This window comes from Acanthaster planci, linkage group LG03 (assembly GCF_054643075.1).
Source record: "Acanthaster planci isolate LZ-2023a linkage group LG03, COTS_SCS, whole genome shotgun sequence".
NCBI classification, from domain to species: Eukaryota; Metazoa; Echinodermata; class Asteroidea; order Valvatida; family Acanthasteridae; genus Acanthaster; species Acanthaster planci.
This window is the reverse complement of record NC_141779.1, coordinates 10,284,646-10,307,274: the sequence shown is the minus strand read 5'-3', so window position 1 is coordinate 10,307,274 and position 22,629 is coordinate 10,284,646. Positions and strand designations below refer to the sequence as shown.

The 22,629-nt window shown below is 41.4% G+C and overlaps 1 protein-coding gene across 1 annotated transcript in view; it reads left to right on the top strand.

The window, feature by feature from the left end:
- Positions 1-22,629, top strand: part of LOC110988279 (disco-interacting protein 2 homolog C-like) — a 44,908-nt gene that overhangs the window by 15,200 nt on the left and 7,079 nt on the right. Inside the window, exons 8-37 of the mRNA XM_022251638.2 lie at positions 175-248; positions 447-570; positions 1,600-1,691; positions 2,030-2,140; positions 3,128-3,251; positions 4,106-4,209; positions 4,885-5,052; positions 5,735-5,828; positions 6,379-6,498; positions 7,022-7,136; positions 7,786-7,925; positions 8,409-8,545; positions 9,003-9,083; positions 9,447-9,574; positions 9,736-9,820; positions 10,119-10,217; positions 10,466-10,557; positions 11,350-11,503; positions 12,214-12,294; positions 14,954-15,119; positions 15,467-15,606; positions 15,982-16,143; positions 16,677-16,807; positions 17,162-17,253; positions 17,585-17,661; positions 18,860-19,030; positions 19,629-19,748; positions 20,357-20,431; positions 20,742-20,916; positions 21,347-21,470. Coding sequence (XP_022107330.2) covers positions 175-248; positions 447-570; positions 1,600-1,691; positions 2,030-2,140; positions 3,128-3,251; positions 4,106-4,209; positions 4,885-5,052; positions 5,735-5,828; positions 6,379-6,498; positions 7,022-7,136; positions 7,786-7,925; positions 8,409-8,545; positions 9,003-9,083; positions 9,447-9,574; positions 9,736-9,820; positions 10,119-10,217; positions 10,466-10,557; positions 11,350-11,503; positions 12,214-12,294; positions 14,954-15,119; positions 15,467-15,606; positions 15,982-16,143; positions 16,677-16,807; positions 17,162-17,253; positions 17,585-17,661; positions 18,860-19,030; positions 19,629-19,748; positions 20,357-20,431; positions 20,742-20,916; positions 21,347-21,470 — 3,556 coding nt within the window. The remainder of the gene's footprint in view (positions 1-174; positions 249-446; positions 571-1,599; positions 1,692-2,029; positions 2,141-3,127; positions 3,252-4,105; positions 4,210-4,884; positions 5,053-5,734; positions 5,829-6,378; positions 6,499-7,021; positions 7,137-7,785; positions 7,926-8,408; positions 8,546-9,002; positions 9,084-9,446; positions 9,575-9,735; positions 9,821-10,118; positions 10,218-10,465; positions 10,558-11,349; positions 11,504-12,213; positions 12,295-14,953; positions 15,120-15,466; positions 15,607-15,981; positions 16,144-16,676; positions 16,808-17,161; positions 17,254-17,584; positions 17,662-18,859; positions 19,031-19,628; positions 19,749-20,356; positions 20,432-20,741; positions 20,917-21,346; positions 21,471-22,629) is intronic.

Here is a 22,629-nt window from a genome sequence, read left to right as displayed (position 1 = left end):
AAGCTTGACCCGTTTAGCATAGAAAGTTTGAAAGTTGCCTCATCAGTCCTCACTCGGAGCCTGTGTGAATACCGCACTGACTCGTACACCAGGTAGCAGTTCAGGTTGGATTTGCAGCCGTTGTGAATACAGGTATCTCAGTTCTGCAGTTTCTAATATTGTGTTTTCTTGCAGTGACAGAAATGGACCCGAATGCTCCCAAACCGGAAGGAAACACAATCACCCCAGCCATTGGAGAACAACTCAGTGTGAGTTCATGTGCAGATTCTAAATACCTTAGTTTGCATTGTGATTTCAAGTATGTTTTAACTTTTCCCCCAAAGTGGAAGCCTTGCTCTACCCTGGACACGTACTGTTCCCTGAATTGTGCCACTCAATGCACTACTAAAATACACATAAGATAATAAGGGTCAAAGCAAATCTTCGGTTTTGCCCCCCTTCAACAGATACCAACAGGCTTGCCAAGGAATCTGGAGTCTGCCTTGCAGCGCTATGGCACCGCTCACCAGAAGGCCACCGTGGTCACATCACTGGATGCCAATGGTAAAGTCAACTGCACTCTTACATATGGTGAGTGTTTCAAATGGTACCGTGAGTTGTTTTTTTTTTGTTTATTTTGAATCATATATTCCACTTTCAAGTGAACCAAATTGTGAACTATATTCTTTATCAGTGAAAGTAAATGTTTTTATACGTGTAAATAACATTTTATCCAAAAATTAATTGCAATATATGTACATGTGCATGCGTTTAGAGTTACATATGAGCCTTATTTTCTTTAAGTATAAATTTTGCGTAACATGCACATGAAAATGAAAGTGAAATAAAAGAAAAATTGCCCTGTTCATACGGATGCCATGCAATAGAGGAATTCCTTGAAATGAATTCAATTACTCATGTATGTTGACAACAAACATGACAAAGCTTTTGTGGGTTTTTTCAGGGAAACGGATTCAGTGTACGTATTGACTTTTTATATGCAATTCTGACCATGAATATGCAAACTTAGTTCACAGAACTCATAATAATTTTTTAAACGTCCTCAGAACACTTTCCTTTTAAGAGTGCATTTCATATTTGTGATTTTATTGTATACATGTCCGTTTACACGAAGTCCCACTGTTGAAGATTACCTGTACAAAGGTTGAATACCATCTACAAATGTCTAGAATTAAAGGAGTCCAAAGTGCCATCCTCTTAACGTTTCAGAGACGTAAACATACCAGGTACATGTATCTTATACTTCTGCCGACTTCATGTACCTGTGCTCTCAGAATCAACCAAATTAGGGTTGTAGCTTTTACATACTTAGTCCTCAAAAGTACTTTTCCAAAACAACAAAGATTGCCACTGACAGTTGAATTTCAGTAGCACTTAAGGTCCTGACTGTGGGGAACTGCTCGAGTTGTGGTAATTTTGTGCTTTTAGGTGTTCAGGGCTTAAAATCTTAAAGAACTGTGAAAAGCTTTTTTATCCCAGTCCCACAGGGTGTGTTTGAATTTTAATGAGCTTACAGGGTTCAGTGTTTCTGATACTCCTTGTGTGTGTGTACATTATGTTGTTGACTTTAGTGTATTCGTAATGCCCCCCCCCCCACAGGCAAGCTGCTGACAAGGGCCAACAAACTTGCTTTTTACTTGCTGCACAAAATCGGCAGCAAAGGAGAGCCACAACTCAAGCCTGGAGACAGGGTAGGAATGTGTCCATCTCTAAAAGCAACAAGTCTGTTTGTGTACACTTTGTGTGTCTGTGAGTTGTTGCGAAAGCAAGCCAGTGAGCTGTTGAAATTGTAAATACTTGTATTTTGTCAGTTATTTCACATTGCATTGGGAAGGGCTCTATATCCTCAACAAATATTTGTGTGTGTGTACGCCCAGTCCTTCTCAGATTTCCTGAAGTTTTTAGCATGCAGTATCCATCTGGTTTTCCACCACCGATTCATGTCTGTATTCCTGGAATTTCTATGCTTAATGATAAATGTAATTTTAACTTTGGCTTCATTCACTCTTTCTTTGTTGGTTGTACCCAGGTTGCCCTTGTGTTTCCAAATTCGGACCCGGCTGGTTTCATTACGGCCATGTACGGATGCCTCATTGCAGGCGTGGTACCCGTTGCCATTGATGTACCGTTGTCTCGAAAGGTTTGATATTAAGAATTTCTGTTTGGACTTTATGCCATCACAGGGTAAAGGCATGACGAGTCCCTTTAATGCTGAGTCAGAAAGTTTCCAAATTAGCTTACACCAGTTGAACTGTTTTCTTCATCAGGCCATTTTGTATTTGTGTACACTGTCACATGGCCCTACAAGAATTCTTTAGCCAATTAAACCAGTTTGCTATTCATTAGCTTTGTCCAACGTTAACTTGTATGTTTGTGTGACTGCAGAATACATGTACATTTTTGGCCCTTCAGTTTGTAGCAAGACATAATTTAAAGGGTTTATAACAGCGGAGTAGAGAGCTGACCACAATATCTGTCCACACTGTCAAAGTGTGTGATCAATGAGTCTTAAGTACATTGTGATGCATTTGTTTCCAGGTGCATTTGAGAGAATGTAATCATCTCTTTTTGACATGTGACTCAGTTGGACATCGTAACAAATACAGGCATTTTGTGTTCAAAAGAAGTAATAATTGCTGTTTGTTGTTGGGTTTAAGGGCTTGCATTATTAGCTTGCATTATTATATAAGTAGCTTGAGCAATTTCCGGCTATTTTTTGTCCAAAGTTTGCCCCGTTAATGCTCTGAGAAAAGTAACACTGAAAACATTGAGGAAGATTCCACAGATTTTTCACAAATATGTCCAAACAGAGGTGAGATTTGACGGTCTTGTCTTAATTTGTCCTGATTTCAGGATTTTTTTTAAACTGGATTTTCCTGCTTTCAGGATTTTGTCAAACAATCTCTTTAAAATCTAGAAACTTTTGAGTTCCCTTTTTAAGGTGTTTTTACATATAACAGTTGATAAAGAAAACAAGAATTAAGCATGTAGGGGGGTCTGACTGTTAACGTTGGACAAACATGAATGTATGCCACATACCCTACACTGCTGTGGAGGCCCCAAAACCTCCAGTGATTATTTTGGGGCCACTTCATTTCCCTCCAATCTCACCCACTGTTCCCCACAGGATGCTGGCAGCCAGCAGATAGGCTTTCTCCTGGGGAGCCTTGGCGTGACTGTTGCCTTGACCTCCACCATCTGCCTGAAGGAGCTGCCCAAGACACAGCAAGGGGAGATCATCAGGTTCCGAGGTAAAGCGATCGTTGGGATTGTGTTGTAACTGAGTTACGTCATAAGAATTTGATGTATCTCGTAACATTGCTCTCATTGTAACAGGTAGTTTGCCACCACGCTGCAAACTATACAGCAAAAGAGGATGAATGGCAGTGGCTGATAGAAAGCCTAAGCTTGTTCTTGGCCATGTCACCCTGAGATACATTACACATTTTAAACAAATAGAAATTAATCATTACGGGGAAAGAGGGTGAATTTCAAGTAGTGAATTACTGTTATACGGCAGCAAATTGATTTGAACAGCAAATTGATTCACGTAAGAACTTCAGTTGATGCAGTGTGGTGCCTCAAATGACAAATGAGAAAAAAAGTGAAACGATTGGTTTTAATTGACACAATGGCCCTCTGAGCTGTGCAGTGGGCAAGGTGTTAGCGAGTGAACTTTTGTCAAGCTACATATGTCACAGTGTTTTTGTGCAGTTGAGTGGATCTCCCCACCTCTCAGAATGTGCAGTCATCTGACTCTCAAATCTGAGCGAAGAACCTGCTTTGCTTTTTGTTTTTTTTCATCGTAGTGATTAGTTGTGCAAATGGAGCTGCAAATGGAATGTTGGTTTATTGCCTAATGCTCCTCATAGCATTGTTGGTTATAACAACTTTCTGCTAGGCAGGATTTTAAAGATATATGAGATCTAAGGTTCTTGAACTGTTTTTTCCATGACCCGTTTAACCAGTTTTGATTTCACGTTCATGTATTGTCTCAGAGAACCTCGGACCGGCAACTTGCAATTGAAAGCTCACAGTATTGATTACATTCAGTACATATGTATAAGCACAGAGACAGAGTTTCAGTTTGTCTTTCAATACACAGGATGGCCTAAGATGAACTGGCAAGTCATAGATCACCTGAGCAAACCCGCCAAGGATTGGCAGGTGCCCCCACGCATGGCGGATGACGCACCTGCTTACATTGAGGTGAGATTAGTTTGGTTTTACCACTCTCCACCCGTGTCCGCATCATGATTAGGCTTTAGGAGTGCCATACGAAAACCAATTCCAAACCCAAACTTGGAATGATACTACACTTTCATAGAGTTTTCAAGCCCCTGTAAATTTCAGATCACAAGTATTTGATTCCTGGTGCATTGGAATGAATTGGATATGGATCGTTAATAACTTGGTGCTGATTTTAGAGTGGGAATGAAAATTCATGCATTGCAGAGCTGAGTTCCTTGACCGTTTCCTCGCTGGAACCGGCTGTTTGTGAGTTGCTATGTATATGCACAGGAATAAATGTACATTTCTCATGTAAGAGTACATTTTTTTCTTACTTTGGTTACAGCGAGGACAGGAAGTGTGCTAATCAGTACAGGTGTATATTCAATTGGATGTCACAGATGTTTTGAATGTTGACAATCTCTCTTTGTGCAGCATTCTTGGGGTTAAATGTGGGAATTTCATCAAGATAGGAAGCAGAAGTTAGCTTTGCAACTAGTCACAGCCCGTGAACACTGGTGAAATTGTGACTACTATTAACCTGTTCTTGCTAAGCCAATATTTGTGTGCTAAGCAAGTTTCTGTTCAAGCAGCCTCAAATTACTTGTCATACTTTACAATTCGCCTCCTTTGTTATTCTGCATTGCTCGACAGTACACCAGTGACAAAGATGGCAGCGTCATGGGAGTCACTGTGACAAGGAAGGCTATGCTGTACCATTGTCGCACACTGACCGTGGCGTGCAACTTCTCTGAATCTGAAACAATGGTCAACGTGCTGGACTTCAAGAGAGACGTGGGTCTCTGGCATAGCATACTAGCTGTGAGTGTCCTTGACTAGCAGTGTTATAGTTGAGTACCTCACAAGTACATGCGGCCGAACAGTAACAAAGGAATGTCTTTGTTGCAGTTCATGAATGCATAGCTTGTGGCTTAAGTGTACATTGGTACTACAGTACTTGTGCCCACTTGTGAAGCAGTTACGAGTGTCGGTGAAGTAGTTGTGAGCACTTCTGCAGTATTCCACTACAGCGCGGTTGCACAGACCTTTATCACAGACACCGAGTAACATTGCAGCACTTTGATATGTCACAAGGTCATTTTGTTGGCGATCATAAGCTAGTTTCATTGGCTGATCCAGAAGCGGGGGCCAATTGGGCTGTGCTCTTACTTTCACCCCCATTCCCCTCCCCGGAAGGGGACATTTTTTTTATAATGAAAGAAAGACAATTGTGGAACATGATTTCCCTTCCTTCACAAAGCTTGTAAAACCCCAAACTCTTGCCCAACCCAAATTTTGTCCAGCCCCAAGAAAAAAGTTGTTATAGCCAAGTCAATTCAATTCAGGTTTAATGTTGATCCCATTTTAAAAAAACCAGTCAAAGTTAATCTTAACTTAATTTTGAAAACTACCACAAGCTTCCCTGACTTGTAAACAGAGAGATGTGAGTGTTTTCTCAAATGCACATACATATTTGATGAATTGAATTTCTTTTTGTGTTCAGAGTGTGTTCAATGGAATGCACGTCATCTTTGTGCCGTACTCTCTGATGAAAGTGAATCCCGCATCCTGGATGCACATGGTCACAAAATACAAAGGTAATTTGCCCAGAAAGAATGTTGGTTTTAAATTGTCTTTCCACCTGAAACATATTCTCAAGAGCTTCCTGCCCAAGCTTACATGTACTTTCAATGATTCATTAAGACCTCTTGTTTTGAAGATATTTGAGCAAAACCATGTCACGTGTAGGATGTAGTGTCAAGGTTGTATAGTAGAGTTTTCCATAGTCTACACTAGAAGTAGAACTAGTAAGCCATTACTGTGGGGCCATCCTGTGCACGCATGCAAGTAATGCACTGGTTCCATTTCTCTCAGACCAGTAGGTTGTTGCAACTTCCTAAAAGGCACGCAGACGGTCAAGTTAAAACTTGTGCTTGAGTATGATAGCCCCTGCAGGAATAGCATCTTCTTAGATTTGTTTATAGAAGACACAGCCGGTGACCAAGTCTTCCAGTCATTTTCAAATTTCACCACAATCTGGTGTGGAACCATGATGTTCCAACTGATGGTCATGCCACCGATCTACCCAAGTGTACACCTGTGATTGACACCTGACATATCCCTTGCTTGTTTTGTTTTTGGTTTCAGCCTCTCTGGCCGTGGTCAAGTCTCGGGATATGCACTGGGGCTTGATGGCCCAGAAGGAGCATAAGGACATCAATCTAAGCAACCTGCGCATGCTGCTTGTGGCTGATGGGGCTAACCCATGTGAGTGTAAAAAAAAAAATTATTATTAACTTTAGATTAGGCAAAAAATGTTGTGAAATTCTGTCACTGAGGCTTAAAGTCTATTTGTGGAAAAGAGCTTGAAAATGACCTTTGTCATCATTAGTAAATGATTTTTCTTTTGTGGCACAGAGAAATGGGAAGGGCAGATTTTTCATGCCGGAACACATCCTTGCTGGGTGGACTGTTGTTTGAATGATTGTGACTTCAGTAATAATATTGGCATGGAGACCCTTTCATTCCTCTCTTCATGCAACATGCATTGCAGGCCCTAACTATCTAGCCTTGACAGGGCCCATAGGGTAGATAATGTGAGAGAGGGCATTTTTGTGTAGGGTGTTTTGCCTTTCAGCAGTGTATTTTGATAAGTGCGGTGTTCTCAGTATTGTCTGAAGGCTTGTGAAAGATCAAGGTGCATCATCCACAGAGCAAGGGTTTTACGTGGGTTGGTTGAACATGGTCATTCAGTAAACCTGTTTATACCTGCATTGTTGCATTGTCTCAGGGTCCCTGTCCTCCTGCGATGCATTCCTGAGTACCTTCCAGAGTCGGGGCCTGAAACCTGAGGTCATGTGCCCCTGTGCCTGCGCCCCAGAAGCACTGACCGTGTCCCTGCGAAGGTAGAGCGGTATTTTGATTCAAACCTTTTTCTTAATTAACACCGATGGCTGCTACCATGCCAAGAACAACCTACTGGTGATTGTTACATCGCCTGAAATTCTATGAGACTGTATCACTTTTTCACATGTTCTTTGGATGTTGTCAGTTTGATGAACATATAAAGAAGGTTCTTAGATTATTGTTTTTTCAAGATCCTGTGTGACTTTTAATCCAAAACTGCTTTTGTTTGATGGTGTCTGTAATATTCTGGAGATTCTCTGGAAGCTATATCTCTTGTTCAGCCAAGAAGGGAACCTTCATTTGCAAGATCTGATTTGGGAGGGTAAAGGTCTAGGAGGGTTTACAGTTCTATTTTCAACTAAATGGGCACAAAAGAGCTCCGAGATGATGCCGAAGCGTGTGTGTATACAGGAGTGAGGGTGGTTAAATGTCTTTTAACCCTACTAACTAGGATAAATCCTCCAATTTCAATATGATTCCACACACACCCTGGGAAGTCAAAGTTAATTTATTGATGATGTATATTTGTTGGTGCTGTTGGGCAAGGGATCACACTTTCGCATAGAGCCAACATGCTCAATACAAGGGCTTGAGCCTGTTGCTGTTGCAGTCCCTGCTTATTAGAACTGATTTCATCTCTGGTTTCAGGCCGGGCAAGACCGGGAGCACGGCCTCAGGTCGTGGTGTGCTGTCGATGGCGGGACTGAGCTATGGCGTCGTTCGGGTTGACACCGACGACAAGTTGACCTCACTGACTCTGCAAGATGTTGGAGTTGTCATGCCAGGATGTAAGTGTAAACTTGGAATCTGTTCTGGGCCTTCGCAAGTGAGAAGTAGATAACGCTACACTTCCTTTAAGTTGTTAGACCGTGCCGGTCATTACTGTACCACCCACTGATACATGGTAGTCTGGTATTCAAATTACATGCGCATGTTGGCAGTAAAGGTTGTCACATCGGCATTGCTTTATTTTTATTGATGAAAGTGGCAAGAAGTCATAATGATTTGGTTTTTCCATGAATTTAAGGATCATGTTCCCTGACTCTTCTAAATCAAGCATTAGGTTTCAAAGGATTTTGCACGGTTAAGGAAGGTCAAGCCCAGCCACTGTACTTTACAAGGGACTCCATACTCCATCAAAACTTCAGTATTAAAACTGTGCCATTGTTTTTCTTGCAGAGTAGTGGATTGTGTAGAAGGAGTTGGGTTCTTATTGAGAGGAAGGCTTGGGAAGTAACCGTGAACACATTGCTTTTTTCACTATTTAACAGCTGCCATGGTTGTGGTCAAGGTGGATGGGCCACCAGTGCTGTGCAAGACAGATGAGATCGGGGAGCTGTGCGTTGCCTCGGAAGCCGTCGGAACCTCCTACTGGGGGCTGAGGGGAAAGACTAACACAACATTCAATGTGAGTAGTTTGGTTGTCGTGACTCTGCAAGGCCTCAATCTCCTGAGCTGTAACTCACAAGATACAATCATTGAGTGTTGTGGATAGTGTAACGGGAGGTATGCAACAGAATATTGAACACAGTTATTGTAAATTATCTGCCCTTGTGTTCCATTTGGCCCCATTTTTATTTGTCGTTCTTAATTTTGAAGGGCATTTTGAAGCCATTTAGTTTTTCTGCCAATGAAACTTGCATATTCATTGACAAAAGTGTGATTTAATTCCAGAAAGGTTACAGCCGTTTTAGTGCCAAACTTTTAAATGTTATATAATTTACTTGTCAGTAGATCTAAAAGGATGTCTGATAGTTTCAAAGCATTATTAAAAAGAGGGGTGATAAGTTTCAGCAAATGCTTTCCTACATTCATGTCAGAGGCCCTATTACTCACTTACCTTTGTTTGAAATCTACTCATTCAGGTCATTCCACTCGGGGATGATGGGAGTGAAGTCAGCAGTGAGCGTTTTGTCAGAACTGGTCTGCTGGGCTTCCTAGGACCTGTAAGTCGCAGTGCTATCAAGTCAGTTTTAGGTGTTTCACTCATGTCAGACAGTTGACTCAATCGAAGATCAAGTTTCATATCACAGTCCAGTTTCTTTAGACTGTGTAGCCCACCAGACTTTGGGTTCTCAATGTTGGATCCACTGGTTGTAGATATATGTACAAGGGATTACCTTCAGTCCACTGTTGTGGCAAATCCAGTGCCTGTTGCAATATTGAACTATAGCTGATTTGAACAAAAAGATTTTCTTGATTTAGACTCTCTGTGTTGCTGCTAAAAGAGATATCTCCTCTAAAATTTTTTCATACATCTGGTAGTGATTACATGAACTGACTGCTCCATTTTTTGGTACTCTCTTTAGGGCGGTTTGGTGTTCGTGTGTGGCAAGGTGGATGGACTGATGGTGTGCGGAGGAAGAAGACACAACACAGATGACATCATCGCCACCGTCCTGGCCGTGGAGCCCATGAAGTTCATCTTCAGGGGGAGGTGAGGGTCTGCCAGACCGTGAGATATTGATCAAAATGGAAAGAAAAAGCATCTCTCACGAGAAAGGTCGTTGCGGTTGTTTCAGTTAAGTGCGGAAATTTCAAACATAATGGGAGTGGCATAAATGTGAATGGAAAAGTTCTTCGTTTGTCTCCTTTCAGAATTGCTGTATTCTCCATCAAGGTTTTGAGAGACGAACGAGTGATCATCATAGCTGAACAGAGACCAGAGGCCACCGAAGAAGAGGTACAGACATAAAGTCCACTTGAGGTTAACTATTTACGAGCTTCAGAGCTCAAGTTCCTGTACATTTCTTATTTGGACCCATTTTCAATTTTTTTGTCCATCACTCTGCTGAGACCCAGTGGCTTTAACTGAGATGTTGAGTCCGCTGGAGAATAATTTTGGCAGGGCTGCACAGTCCTGAATGCAATGGATGGCATGATTGCCATACGTGACCATTACCGGGTGGTTTTTTTGTTTGTTTTTGTTTGCACTGCAAACAAATGCTTATTCAAGTACTTTCTTTGTGATCTGTCTACAGTGTTTCCAGTGGATGAGTCGTGTCTTGCAAGCCATAGACAGCATTCACCAGGTTGGCGTGTACTGCTTGGCGCTGGTCCCTCCCAACTCACTCCCCAAGGTAAATCCTCCAAATTCTCCCATCTTGTTGGACCTCTTGAAACTAGCTGAACCCAAAAAAGTTTGACTCAAAGAACTAGTAGTTATATGTTATATTTCATATTTTGTGAAGATATTTTGGGGATAAAAATAATTGACAAAGCATGAGTGGTTTTTTTATGCTTGAGAAATTTCCTTGGGAAAGTGATGACCTTCTGTACAAGATTCCTCTTCCTTTTCTTAAAAGGATTGATCCTTCCTTGTTTTCAGACCCCACTTGGAGGGATTCACCTTTCTGACACAAAGCACCGATTTCTAGAAGGGTCTCTCCACCCTACCAATGTCTTGATGTGTCCCCACACGTAAGTCTCCTCAGATATGAAATCCAAGTCACTGGGATATAATGCCTTGTTCAAAGTGCTATCTTCTGATATTTTTTTCCCATTTTTTGACCAAAAGTTTTTGACAGGAGCAGTCAGTGTCGAGGCATTAGCCCTGCAGTTCTGTTTGTGTCGTTATGTGGTTTTTTCCCACCGTAAAAATTAATACGAACATTCAGATTTTGCAAGATGTAATTTAATGTCAGGGATGTTAATTTTTCCATAAATGTCTTGCCCTTTATATTCATAAGCACTTTGCACTCATATTTAGTACGCTTGCGAAACAAACAAAAGCTTTATTTTGGTTGCACTCCAACCCACAACCTCAAGCTTACAAGTGCAGAAAGCTCACCACTCAACCCTCAAGCTTGCTTGGGTTGGCTGGTCGGTTGAAGTTAGAGGAGCAGTGGATAGCAAACCCACTTGACAGTCATAAATAGAAGGAATAGAATGGAAATGTAACAATTTAATGAAAATCAGTGGTCTTTGTCATGATTTTGGATTGTATGTAAAGGCAATAACAAAACTTCTAACACAACTTATGTACTGTAACTGATGCATTGAGTGTTTGCCTTCAAAACCCAGCTGGATGGTTTGTAGGGTCTTGCACAAATGGGAAATGCAGACGCTTTTTACACTGTTACCTTGGAGATTGAATGAAGTGCTGGTTCATGTGGAGGAGCAGATGATAAGACAATCAGAACAGGTTCCAAGAAGTGTTATCCAAGGAGTTGAATGCCTATTGATTGTTTCACCGATGGCCATTCTCTGCAGCTGTGTGACCAATCTACCCAAGCCCCGAACCAAGCCGGGTGACATCGGCCCGGCCTCGGTCATGATGGGCAACCTGGTGGCCGGGTCCCGCATAGCCGGAGCATCGGGTCGTGACATTGGAACACTGGATGACGAGAATGATGCTGCTAAGAAGGTAAAATAGGGTTTGCCCATGGTTTGCACCAGAAGGCATCTTGGAGGATAGGGCTTAAGTTTACTGCTGAACCCAATTTCATAGCACTGCTAAGCAGGCAATTTTACACTAACAGAGGCTCCGTGAATTTTAATGGTGACTGTAAGCAGTGAGCTCAGCAAAACGACACCCTCCAAGAAAGAAGTTGTTTAGCTTTATGTCAAAGTGGAAATCTCTATATGAGTGCGACCATTAGCACAATCACACCATGACGTTGTGCTTCAGGTTTAAGCAACATTTGATGCTGTGAAGTAAAGACAACTGTTCTGCTAACTATTAAGCAGCAGGGTCTGATTCGGCTTCCAGTTCATATCTAGTGCTTGATTACTCCTGAGTCTTTAGTACGTTATTCTTACAAACAGGGAATTGGGGCTATTGTTTCTCCTGATGTCGTTAAGATTTTTTATTTGGGAGAGATAAGGGTATACCTGGGCTGGGTATCACAGAGCAATAAATCAGGACTATGTTAACATGACTTGATAAATTGCAAAGATGACGCTAGTCTGTGTTGGAAGGCCTTCGGCCAGTGTGTGTGTGTGGTATCTAGTGAAAAGTGATTTTTCAAGTACTCACGAAATACTCCACTGTAACCCTGATTTGAACCCTTGAGGCCCACTGAAAAGAATTCCCAATTAAACTTGGCCGTTATGGTATTATTTTCTTTGTTCTAGTATCAGTTCTTGTCTGAGGTGTTGAAATGGCGTGCCCAAAGTACCCCTGACCACGTACTTTTCACTCTTCTCAACAATAAGGTAAGCGTTTCAGTTTTAGATGGTGAACTTTACTCCATTTGCCCATTTTTTTCTTTCATAAATGAGTGAAGTTACTGTACATGAATGGTGCATTTTTATGTTTTCCGCTGAGACATTTTATGCCGTTGTCATAGGTAGGCATGTGCCAGGTACCGGTACCTGGGTACCCGCCCGTCAACATCAAAACCTGGTTCCATTTTTTCGGGCCGGGTACCCGTAAAAAAAAATAAATAAATTAGGAACAAACATCCATGTATAAAATGTCTGTGAAATTTCATACTGAACTGCAGACTTCCTGAAATATCACGGTGCCGCTGAAAACCCGGTCCCACGGTCATACATGAAACGTCAGTTCCGAGATTGAGGTGTTATGTACACCGCCCATTGTACTGCAGTCGCTTTCCTAGTTCGGGAGTTTTCCTAGTTCACAAAAGCGAAAAAACCGACTAAAATTCACGGAGGGATAGGTCACTCACTACGTGTGATTTCAAATGCTTTTTTATATTGAATAGTAATATAAACTTTTGCATTTAATGTCTGCTTAATCAAAATGACTTTTAGAGTTTCTGTTTTTTGTTAATTGACCCAAAACTGAAAGTTTTCTCCCTACTTTCGGATCGTGCAGCATTACCACGCAAATTTGTTGCGAACTCAACTACTCGGATGCAGCAGAAATGTATGTGACGTAATGGGTTCGTCAGCTGTGCGGCGCAGGGGGGCGTACTGTTGATAGCTCACTGTACAGTTGAAAATTCAAGTCAAACATTATGCAATTTCTACTTTTTAGTTCATTGGAATTCTTTATAGTAGAAAAGCAACCTTTTATAATGGTTTTGGCTGAAAATGGATATTTCGCATGGTTACTTTTTATTTGTGAAGACGTTTTTGTCTCGATCCGAAATCGATCCAGAACTAGGAAAGGCGTCGTCTTCACTTTTGTCAATCCTGTGATCCAAATATAAAAGCTTAGATTTGGAAAAAAAAATTTGAGTTACATGTATCTCCAAAACATAAAGTTGACTTGTGACCATATTTCACTCAAATTTGAGGATTTTTGTAGCTGCAATCTTACCGAATAATTTTCGCGATTCGGAACTAGGAAAATGACTGTACCAAACCTATGAACAAGAGACTGAAGGAATTTTGTCTTCTGAGGTGGAAACGCAGTTGATGTACACTTGCCTGACTGTATTTGTAACTTTCAAACCCTGTCGGCCCAAACTACTTTTGTGCGGAAGTGGTAGTGCTTACTGTTTTAAGTTAAGAGTAGTTTTGTCAAATAAAACAATTTGAATGAAAATTACTTTATGTTGGGATTGACGATGAAGCTAGAGCGGACTGTGTAATATACCAGCGGTACTGAGATTCCACACGTGCAGTAAGTAGTGAGCACGCACAAATTGTGCTGTTCATCAGCCTCTTATTAGCTGGTAACTATTAAAAGCACTGAATGTGTGCCATAAACCCAAAGAGTCAGAGAACCAGTTGAGTTTGTGATACCAAGAAATATGCCGTAGTCATCATTCAAACTTCAGTTTCAAAATTACTTTTAAATTAAAGCAATATGAATTTCCTCAGTGATTCAGCGGAACTGTGGATGAGGAATTGAACAAAAAAGCAGGAGGGGTGTTTTCTGTGCGCACAAAAGCATTTCAAATCTAAGTGTTTCTTTCATTTGGAAAAGGGAAATGTTGACAGGTCACAATACCGTTGGTCAGTCAAATGTCACTTGTGGAAGTACTTATACATTAAAATCTCGACAACTTGAACCTCAGGTTCAAGTTCACCATCAACTTTGTTTTGGCTGTTGGTCATTCTGTGTCAAATCAAACACTTTTCAGCATCAGTTTTACAGATTTTCTTGAAATTTTGTCGACATTAGTCTCCAAAATCGTCCGTTTGGAGGATCAAGATTGGGAAATGATTTATACTCGCAACTTTAAATGTACTTTTTAAAATTTACCACTGCCTTTTATAAGTTTCTTTTCAAAATTTCAAAGAGAAGATTCCCCAAGCTGTTCTTCACTTCACTTCGTGTGTTTTGCACCTGTAATCATGTGACATCAAACCAGTCAGACTCTCTTTGTTTTATGAATCAAAATCTACAAAATTCTTTATAAATCGGGAAATTTGAGATTCCATATAAATTGAGAAATCTGAGATCTTATGTGGCTTTGCCAATATTTTAGTTATACATTTGGTTTTTTTTTATTTTCTCTAAATTTCATTTTGATATATTTCAATTCCAATGTGAGTGTTCCTCCTTTACATGATATTGAATACAAGATTGTACTTTCTTCCCTTTAAGAAATGGAAATTTGAATTCTGATTTTCATAATAATTTTTTGTGTTTAATCATAATATTTTTAACGAACCTGACAGAAGTTAAAATTTCCCCATGGGAGTCAGCAAAGTGAGCTTTGATTTTTGACCTCTCATGGGCAGAAAGGGTTGTTCTTGTATTTATGTCTGCAAAACTTGTTAATGGCTTGTTCAAATCAAGTCCAGTCATTTCTCTCCCTAGTCGCATCAAGTCACAGTCTTTTTTTCCAAGTCATGTCTCAAGTCACATAAATTGCAACAGAAGTCCACTTCAGCAATTCAAGTCGACAACACTGCAGTGTGGGTATTTAGATTATTGATTGTTCTTGTTCAACAGGGTGCAGTATCACTGGCCCTGACCTGCAGCCAGCTCCACAAGAAAGCCGAGAAGATTGGAGCTCTGCTCCAGGAGAAGGGACGCATCAACACGGGTGACCACGTGGCCTTAATCTTCCCCCCTGGCGTGGACCTCATTGCTGCCTTTTACGGCTGTCTCTACATTGGTCAGTGTCTCCTGCACTTTCCATTGAAAAAAAGACAATAAAAAGTTACAAAAATTTCTGTCAAACCTCTGTATACCTCAGTGACCTGAAATAAATCTGAAAAAAGTAATGGCGCCTGACACTTCATTCTTAGCGGAGATTGTTTTTAATGAGAAAGATTTCATTGGGATCAAAATGTTGTGCCGTCCGTCTTCAGTTGTCCATCCACCTGGATTGATGTTGAAATCATTTGCTGTGCAACAGATCCGAAGTTTTGAATTTCCCATTTCACTCCTGGGATGTAAATACACGCACTTATGCCAGTGCTTGATACAACGTTGCTGTCTTTGTAAAACAACCGGTACCAGGTGCTGTTCCCGTGACTGTGCGGCCCCCTCACCCCCAGAACCTTGTGACGACTCTGCCCACGGTGCGCATGATTGTGGAAGTCAGCAAGTCCATTGCAGTGTTGTCCACAGCCGCTATCATCAAACTCCTGAAGTCAAAGGTAATTTTTTTTATTTCACTCACTTCTTTCTCAAATCAGAGCTAATGACCTCTGAAAATTTGCCATTGGTACTCAGCGCTTCGCTAGAAATTTCACTCGTTTCTAGGACTTGGAGAAATAAACAGACTTACGCCTAGAAAATCCCAATAAAAATGGGAGGTGGAAAACCCAAGCTGCATAATGCTTTGGGTGTGATATCAAAAGGGGCCATAAAATAGAAGGCTCGGAAAAGCTTAGACACAGACTGAACAGAAATTTTGAAAAGCCAGGATGTCATTTTTATTTAATCTAACTCCCAGAATTCACATTATTTAGTATGATTGTGTTTTAAACAAACAATGGTATGTGCACATTTTTTTATTTCCTGATCGGCAGGAGGCAATGGGCACAGTTGATGTCAAGACCTGGCCCCAGCTTCTAGACATGGATGACCTGCCCAAGAAGAAACTGGGCGGTACTTACAGGGCTCCCACCGCCGAGATGATGTGTTACCTTGACTTTAGTGTGTCGACCACAGGGATGCTGGCTGGTGTCAAGGTCAGTGGTGTAGTCGCAGCTAGCAACGCAGGGGAGTCTTACTTGGGCAGAATTTCCAATTACAGATGATCATGATCAGTCATCTGCTGAAGAGTTTCTGAATGGTCGCTGTGTCAGTAATCTAATGAAAGTTCAATCCTTTGAATACTGGGTACCAGACTTATGTTCCTCTCCAGTGTTGCATTGCATCCTCCAGACATGCTTTATTGGCAAATATGCACATGTGCTTTTGTTGAGGCATTTAGGTGCAAACAGTTCCTAGCTGTGAGTGGTGCGAAACATCGCTCTGTTGTCTGACAGTGCAAATCAACAACAGACTGTACTCAAATATGCCTGACTATCTAGTTGTCGATGTCACCAACATTCACAAAGAACTTCCCGCTAAGCATGCACCAACAATTTGTTGTGGCCAGATGTTGGTAATGTGTGTGCGACTGGACTCTAGCCCACGCGCAGAAATGATCGATCACATTTTTCAGCTTGCAGTTGGGATAAGTGTCGCAGTAATTCTTTGATATGTTTGGTTGTTGCAGATGTCCCACGCCTCAGCCAGTGCAGTGTGCCGCTCCCAGAAGCTTGCCTGCGAGCTCTACCCATCCAGGGTAGTCTGCCTGTGTCTGGACCCTTACAGTGGCCTGGGCTTTGTCCTTTGGGTACTCACTAGGTGAGACACACTTGATCCACATTTGAACCTATTTGTGTGAACCCCCGTGCAGATTTTCCAGAAATGGAGTGAAGTTCAGGTCACAGTATACGACCCATGCAGTTTAAATCCAAAACATTAAACTTAAATATTCAAAAATTAAAACTCTCAAAGTCTTCAGGCAAATTTTTTTTACATCTAGATAATCTTAGCCAAAGATAATCATGGCTTTTGCAGCATATTTGCATATAATTAAACTTTCCTTTAACCCTCATGTGGTATCTTTCCGTGAGCAGAACCTGTCATTGTAATAAAGATTTATTGGTAATGTAGATGGTTTTTAATCAAGGTACATATTTCTCTGTGACATTGCAGTGTGTATTCGGGACATCAGTCAATCCTAATTCCACCTGCTGAGATAGAAACGAACCCTTCTCTTTGGTTGAGTGCACTCAGTCAGCATAAGGGTAGGTTCAAAGCAACAAACACTGTTGGTTTGGAGCTATTGTTTTACAGTGTATGCAGTTTACAGTACTTGTGAGTGACTGTAGAGACTATAGTGTGGCTTGAAAGGTGTTTTTAAGTATTTGTGTTCTAACCAACTTCTTAAATATGATGTACCCATAGGTCTGTCCCATGACACTCTATGCAGATGAATTGATCCAAAATCTGACAGAGTTATTTCACAGGTGGCTACTTGTAATTTTTGTTTGACTTTTTTTAAACAGTTTACATGTAGATAAGTCACAGATAACCAATGGTGCATATGTGGGCATTTTGTGTTTTCCAACTATGCAGTGAGGGACACGTTCTGCTCCTACTCGGTTCTGGAGCTTTGCACCAAAGGACTGGGCCAATCTACCGGAGCGCTCAAGGTAGGCTTGTTTTGGTTTCCGCTGTGGCTTTCATAACGCTTCACCTCAGAGATTGCCAGTAGAAATAGGGTTGTTGGCTAGGTCAGGGTCACACTGCTATAGGGCTTAGTCAATTTGATTAAGTCACTATTTGAATATTTGACTTACAGAGTTGCACATTTTAATCACTGTAATAGCTTCTCACATCTGGGAGTATCTCCAGCCATCATTGAGCAAGATTTAGAGACAAAGAATAGTTTGTGTCCTTTAAAATTTGTAATGAATAAATTAGTTTTTGAATCGTTGCAAGATTTCTGTCACTTTTTATTTGAGTCTGCATGAAACAAGCCTCGGCAGTGCAATTTTTGTGCATTTAAAACAAAAGAAAATTCTCCCTTCAGTTTCATGAATTTTGCATTCGAATATTTGAATTCTGAAAATAATATTCAAATATTCAACACTTGATCGATTATCTGGATATTTGGCTATTCGGCACAGCCCTACACTGCTAAGGTCGGTATGACCTACTCATAGTCCCAGTTTCATGGAGGTTTGCCAAAGGTTTCAATATGGTGAAAAAGTTGAATTGTAGGGCTACAATGTGCAGTAATTCCAAGTTTCTAGGTCCTACAGCTGTGGGAAATGTTTGAGATATATGCAAAAACTCTAGTTTTTTTTTTTCAAAAGCCTGTATGTATGCTTGTCAGACAGGTTCAGCCCGTGCTGTATTGTCTTGATCATTATGATGATAGATCTATGACATAATAAAAAAAATCCAGACCTATTGCACATTTTTGAACAGCTGAAAATTAGGGTGAAAACATGCCCAAACCTCAAAGATGGATGATGTGGTTGTTGATTTCACTAAACATATTCATGTGGCAGTTACAGCAAAATCCAAAACATGAGCATTGTGGCTTTTTAATTTTCATATTGTTATATTCTGGTAAAGCAACAAAGGATGTTTCAAATATACCAAAGGCGCTCACAAACCTGAAGAAATTTGTAGAGAGAAGACAATTATAAAATATTCGCTTTTAAAGGTGAGAAAAAATCCCAGATATGTATCCTGGCGGAAAATGCACAGTGTCAGGTGGACTGAGAACCTGATCCACACTCCGGCCCACATGGGATTGTAACTCTGGGTCACAGAGACAGAGGGCAAAGAAAGTGCGAGCAAGCACCAAGCAAGGATTGACAAGGTCTCCTTTGTTTGCAGGCCAAAGGAATCAACCTGTCAGCCGTGCGGACCTGCGTCATTGTTGCAGAGGAGAGGCCTAGGATCGCGCTGACCAACTCCTTCTCCAAGCTGTTCCGCAGCCTAGGGCTCTCTGCCCGAGCTGTCAGCACCTCATTCGGCTGCCGAGTCAATGTTGCCATTGGACTTCAGGTACATGTGCCTGTCCTCTCATCTCACACTCAAGACGTGGAGACGTCCAATGTCCTCTGAAATAATTGTGCCTCATTTGCCAGTGTGATAAGATATTGCATTATCCTTCTGACGTTAGTTGTTGCAAATGAACTGTGTCAAGTTGACCTCTCTACTATTTGCATTTACCAACAGTTACTACGTGAAAATTTCCCTTGTGTAGTCTGTGTATCCCACTTCACCATTACTGTTGGCCTTGTGTGCTTGAATTTTATAAATTGCATGGGACAGTTTCTGGTAGCATTTTTGTACAGGTGTGACCCTTTGTCAAATATTTAATATTTATGTACAGTTTATTCATCGTTAAACTAAAGAAAATGACAATACTAGCACAATCAATTTTACAACCTAAACAAGGGAAACTTCCTGATTTGAAATTTTATATACCTGGAATGCCACTCCTGTTGTCTACCAACAGAGCCAACCAGCCATTCTTCCACGTTCACTTTTTGCTGGTGAACCCCTTGTCAAGGGATAATTAAAACATTTTGCAATAAGGGATCATTTCTGCACTAGATGTATCAAATGCCGGGCCACCAATTTTCTTCCCCCGTCTTAGGGAGCCTCAAGTCCAGACCCAACCCAGGTGTACTGCGACACGAGGGCACTACGTAACGATAGAGTGACCATCGTTGAGAAGGGGAGTCCGCAGAGCGTGTGCCTTATGGAATCTGGCAAGGTAAACCAGCATCTGATAAACCCATCACCCACCTGCAGGAATACCTCGAGCCACATACCAGCGTTACAGACAGTGTCAGACCTACCCAAAAAGAATGTATTCTGTTGACAAACCAGATTACCAGAATTAAGAGTCATTACTGCATAATCCCACGTTTGGGTACAGGTTATGTATGTGCATAATTGCAAGTGCCTCTGAAGGTGTTGTGACTCACCGAAAATTCACTCATGGTATAAATTTAAGACTGCATGCCGCATGCAGTGTTTCTGTTTGTACTACAGCAGTAACGTCTCACCGGCTTTGTCCATAATGGCCCTTCCAGTGTAGAGGATACACATAAGAATTGAAGGTCACTTGTTGTCGGAGCAAAAGTAGTGGTCATATTTCTGTTGCAGAGCTTCTTATGAACCTAAAATATATTGAACATGGCATAAGTGCCTGCCCTTTTCTCAAAATCACCTTGTTGCATTTACCTACAGATGCCTTTCACAGAGGGAAATGTTTTTCCTAGAGCAATCAAGGCACGGTGTCCTACCCAGCGAGGCTCGGGGACTGTCACTGTGAAATGATGACATTACTTTTTTTCATTTCCCTCCCCCTCTTTTCAGATTTTACCGGGGGTGAAGGTTGTGATTGCCCACCCAGAAACCATGGGGCAGTGCGCTGACTCTCATCTGGGAGAGGTAGGGAACTCACTTTGGATTGATTTTTTTCCTCAGATGAATTGTCAGAAAACAAGGTTATAGACTCGTGATTCTCTCCATCCTGTTGCGATTATTCAGCTGTTGCCTGTGAACTTTTTTCTTCCTAGTGCCGCCATCCTCTCTTGAGTCATCGTCCCTTCCCTTTATCTTTGTTTCTGGAACGGACATATACATTAAACAGAGCATTCTGTTCGAACTTTCGAGCAACGAAGTAAACAGCTTATGAGTTATTTCAGTTCTATTCATAGATTAGTTTATTGATAATTTTTTCTCCCACCCTCATTCAAAGATCTGGGTAAACAGTCCACACAACTCCTGCGGCTACTACACCATTTATGGTGATGACTCACTACGCAATGACCACTTCAACGCCAGACTGATGACTGGAGACACACAAACAATGTACGCCAGGACAGGCTACCTGGGCTTCATCAAGAGGACTGACCTGACTCAGGCTGACGGAGGTGAGTACTTTATCTCTTGCTTAATATTGACAGAGAGGGCAATAGTTTATAACTATGCACACCAGGAGGGATTCATAGTCATAGCTGATAAGCATGTATTGACCAGCATTTATGCTTGGGGCACTAGTACATGTCAGTGTACGCATGGCACTCTGTGTAACCACCGTTTGAACAGCAGCAAGGGGACCAGTTATTGTCTATATTAGGACAGTAGTGATTTTCAATATGTTTGGATGATCTGTGACTGACAAATATGCAGTATTTGACTGGCAGGGAGGGCACTAGTTCAGTGGTTGTGCCCAATGAACTATGAGTGACCCCTACCATAAGCCTAATATTTAACATAAATTTTGCATCCCATGCTGCTGGATGTCACAACTTTGGATGACTTTGCCCTAACAAATGTCTGTTCTGTTCTCCTCCGACACAGATCGGCACGATGCTCTGTTTGTGGTTGGTTCCCTGGATGAGACACTGATGATGCGTGGTATGAGGTACCATCCAATTGACATTGAGAACACAGTCCTCCGATGCCACAAGAATGTCTGCGAATGGTAAACACTCAGCACACTTTATTATCTTCTTTAATTATGCACGTTTTCAGAAGTTGCACTTAATGATGCATTAACAAAGAAACAATAGACCTTTACAACATCAGCAAACATGGTGTCCTCCTATATCAGAGTGTGTTTTAAGTGTTGTTCACCAAAAACGAAGCCGCTTTTTGGTATAGATACTTAGCACATCAGTGGTCAGAGTACTTTGCCAACCATCAGTTTTTTTGGGTGCAGTCGGTCTATTGCTGTGATCTACAAATTTTCAGTTATGAGGCAGGGTTTGGACATGTAACAAAAATAGCAATTGATAAGTTAGATACATGGAGTCTTGTTTGAGAGAAATAACTCTACAACGAATTTCATGCAACACGTCAACCAGTACATTTCTTTCCCAAGCTCCGTACTTTGTATTCGTTGGCAGAAGCCCCGTATTCCTGCAGTCACCTACATATGTTACAGACAGTGTTGTATGACTTGAGTCCAGGACTCAGACTTGAGTCAAATTTTTCATGACTTGGACTCGACTCGAGTCACATTGGATAATGACTCGGACTTGATCACAATGACTCCGACTTGAGCTTGGTGACTCTTGACTTGAGTCATGTATTTTCATTAAACACATTTACTGTATACACCATCGAAAAGTAATTTGTATGCACCCGTGCTATCACTGGTTTGCATGTGCGGAGTGTCGTCGCATTGGTCATTTTCCACGTCGCCCATTTATGTACAGCTTAATATCCATTTCAAACGTATTCAGCCTCAAACATGTCAAAGTCCCCAGAACCAGTCGCAATTATGAACACTTTTAGTAAAATGGCCAGGCTCATGTGTAGATAAAAATGCTTGGCCTGCGCTGGTTGTGGTGTTCATATGGGCAGTTTCCATACGATTGGATTCAGCTTAGACTTTGGTCTCACTGGTTCCATCCGTTTTGAAGCTGCGTTCAAAACCGCAATGTTCAAACTCTGAGAGGAACCAGCGAAACTGAAGTCGAAGTGACATGACTCGAACTCAAGGTTGTGACTCAAGAATTGGGCTCAGACTTGAGGCTTGGGACTTGGACTCGGCATTGGTGACTCGACTACAACACTGATTTCAAATATTGATATACTGGCAATATATCTAAACGGTTGTGGGAAATGGTAGTCCAGGG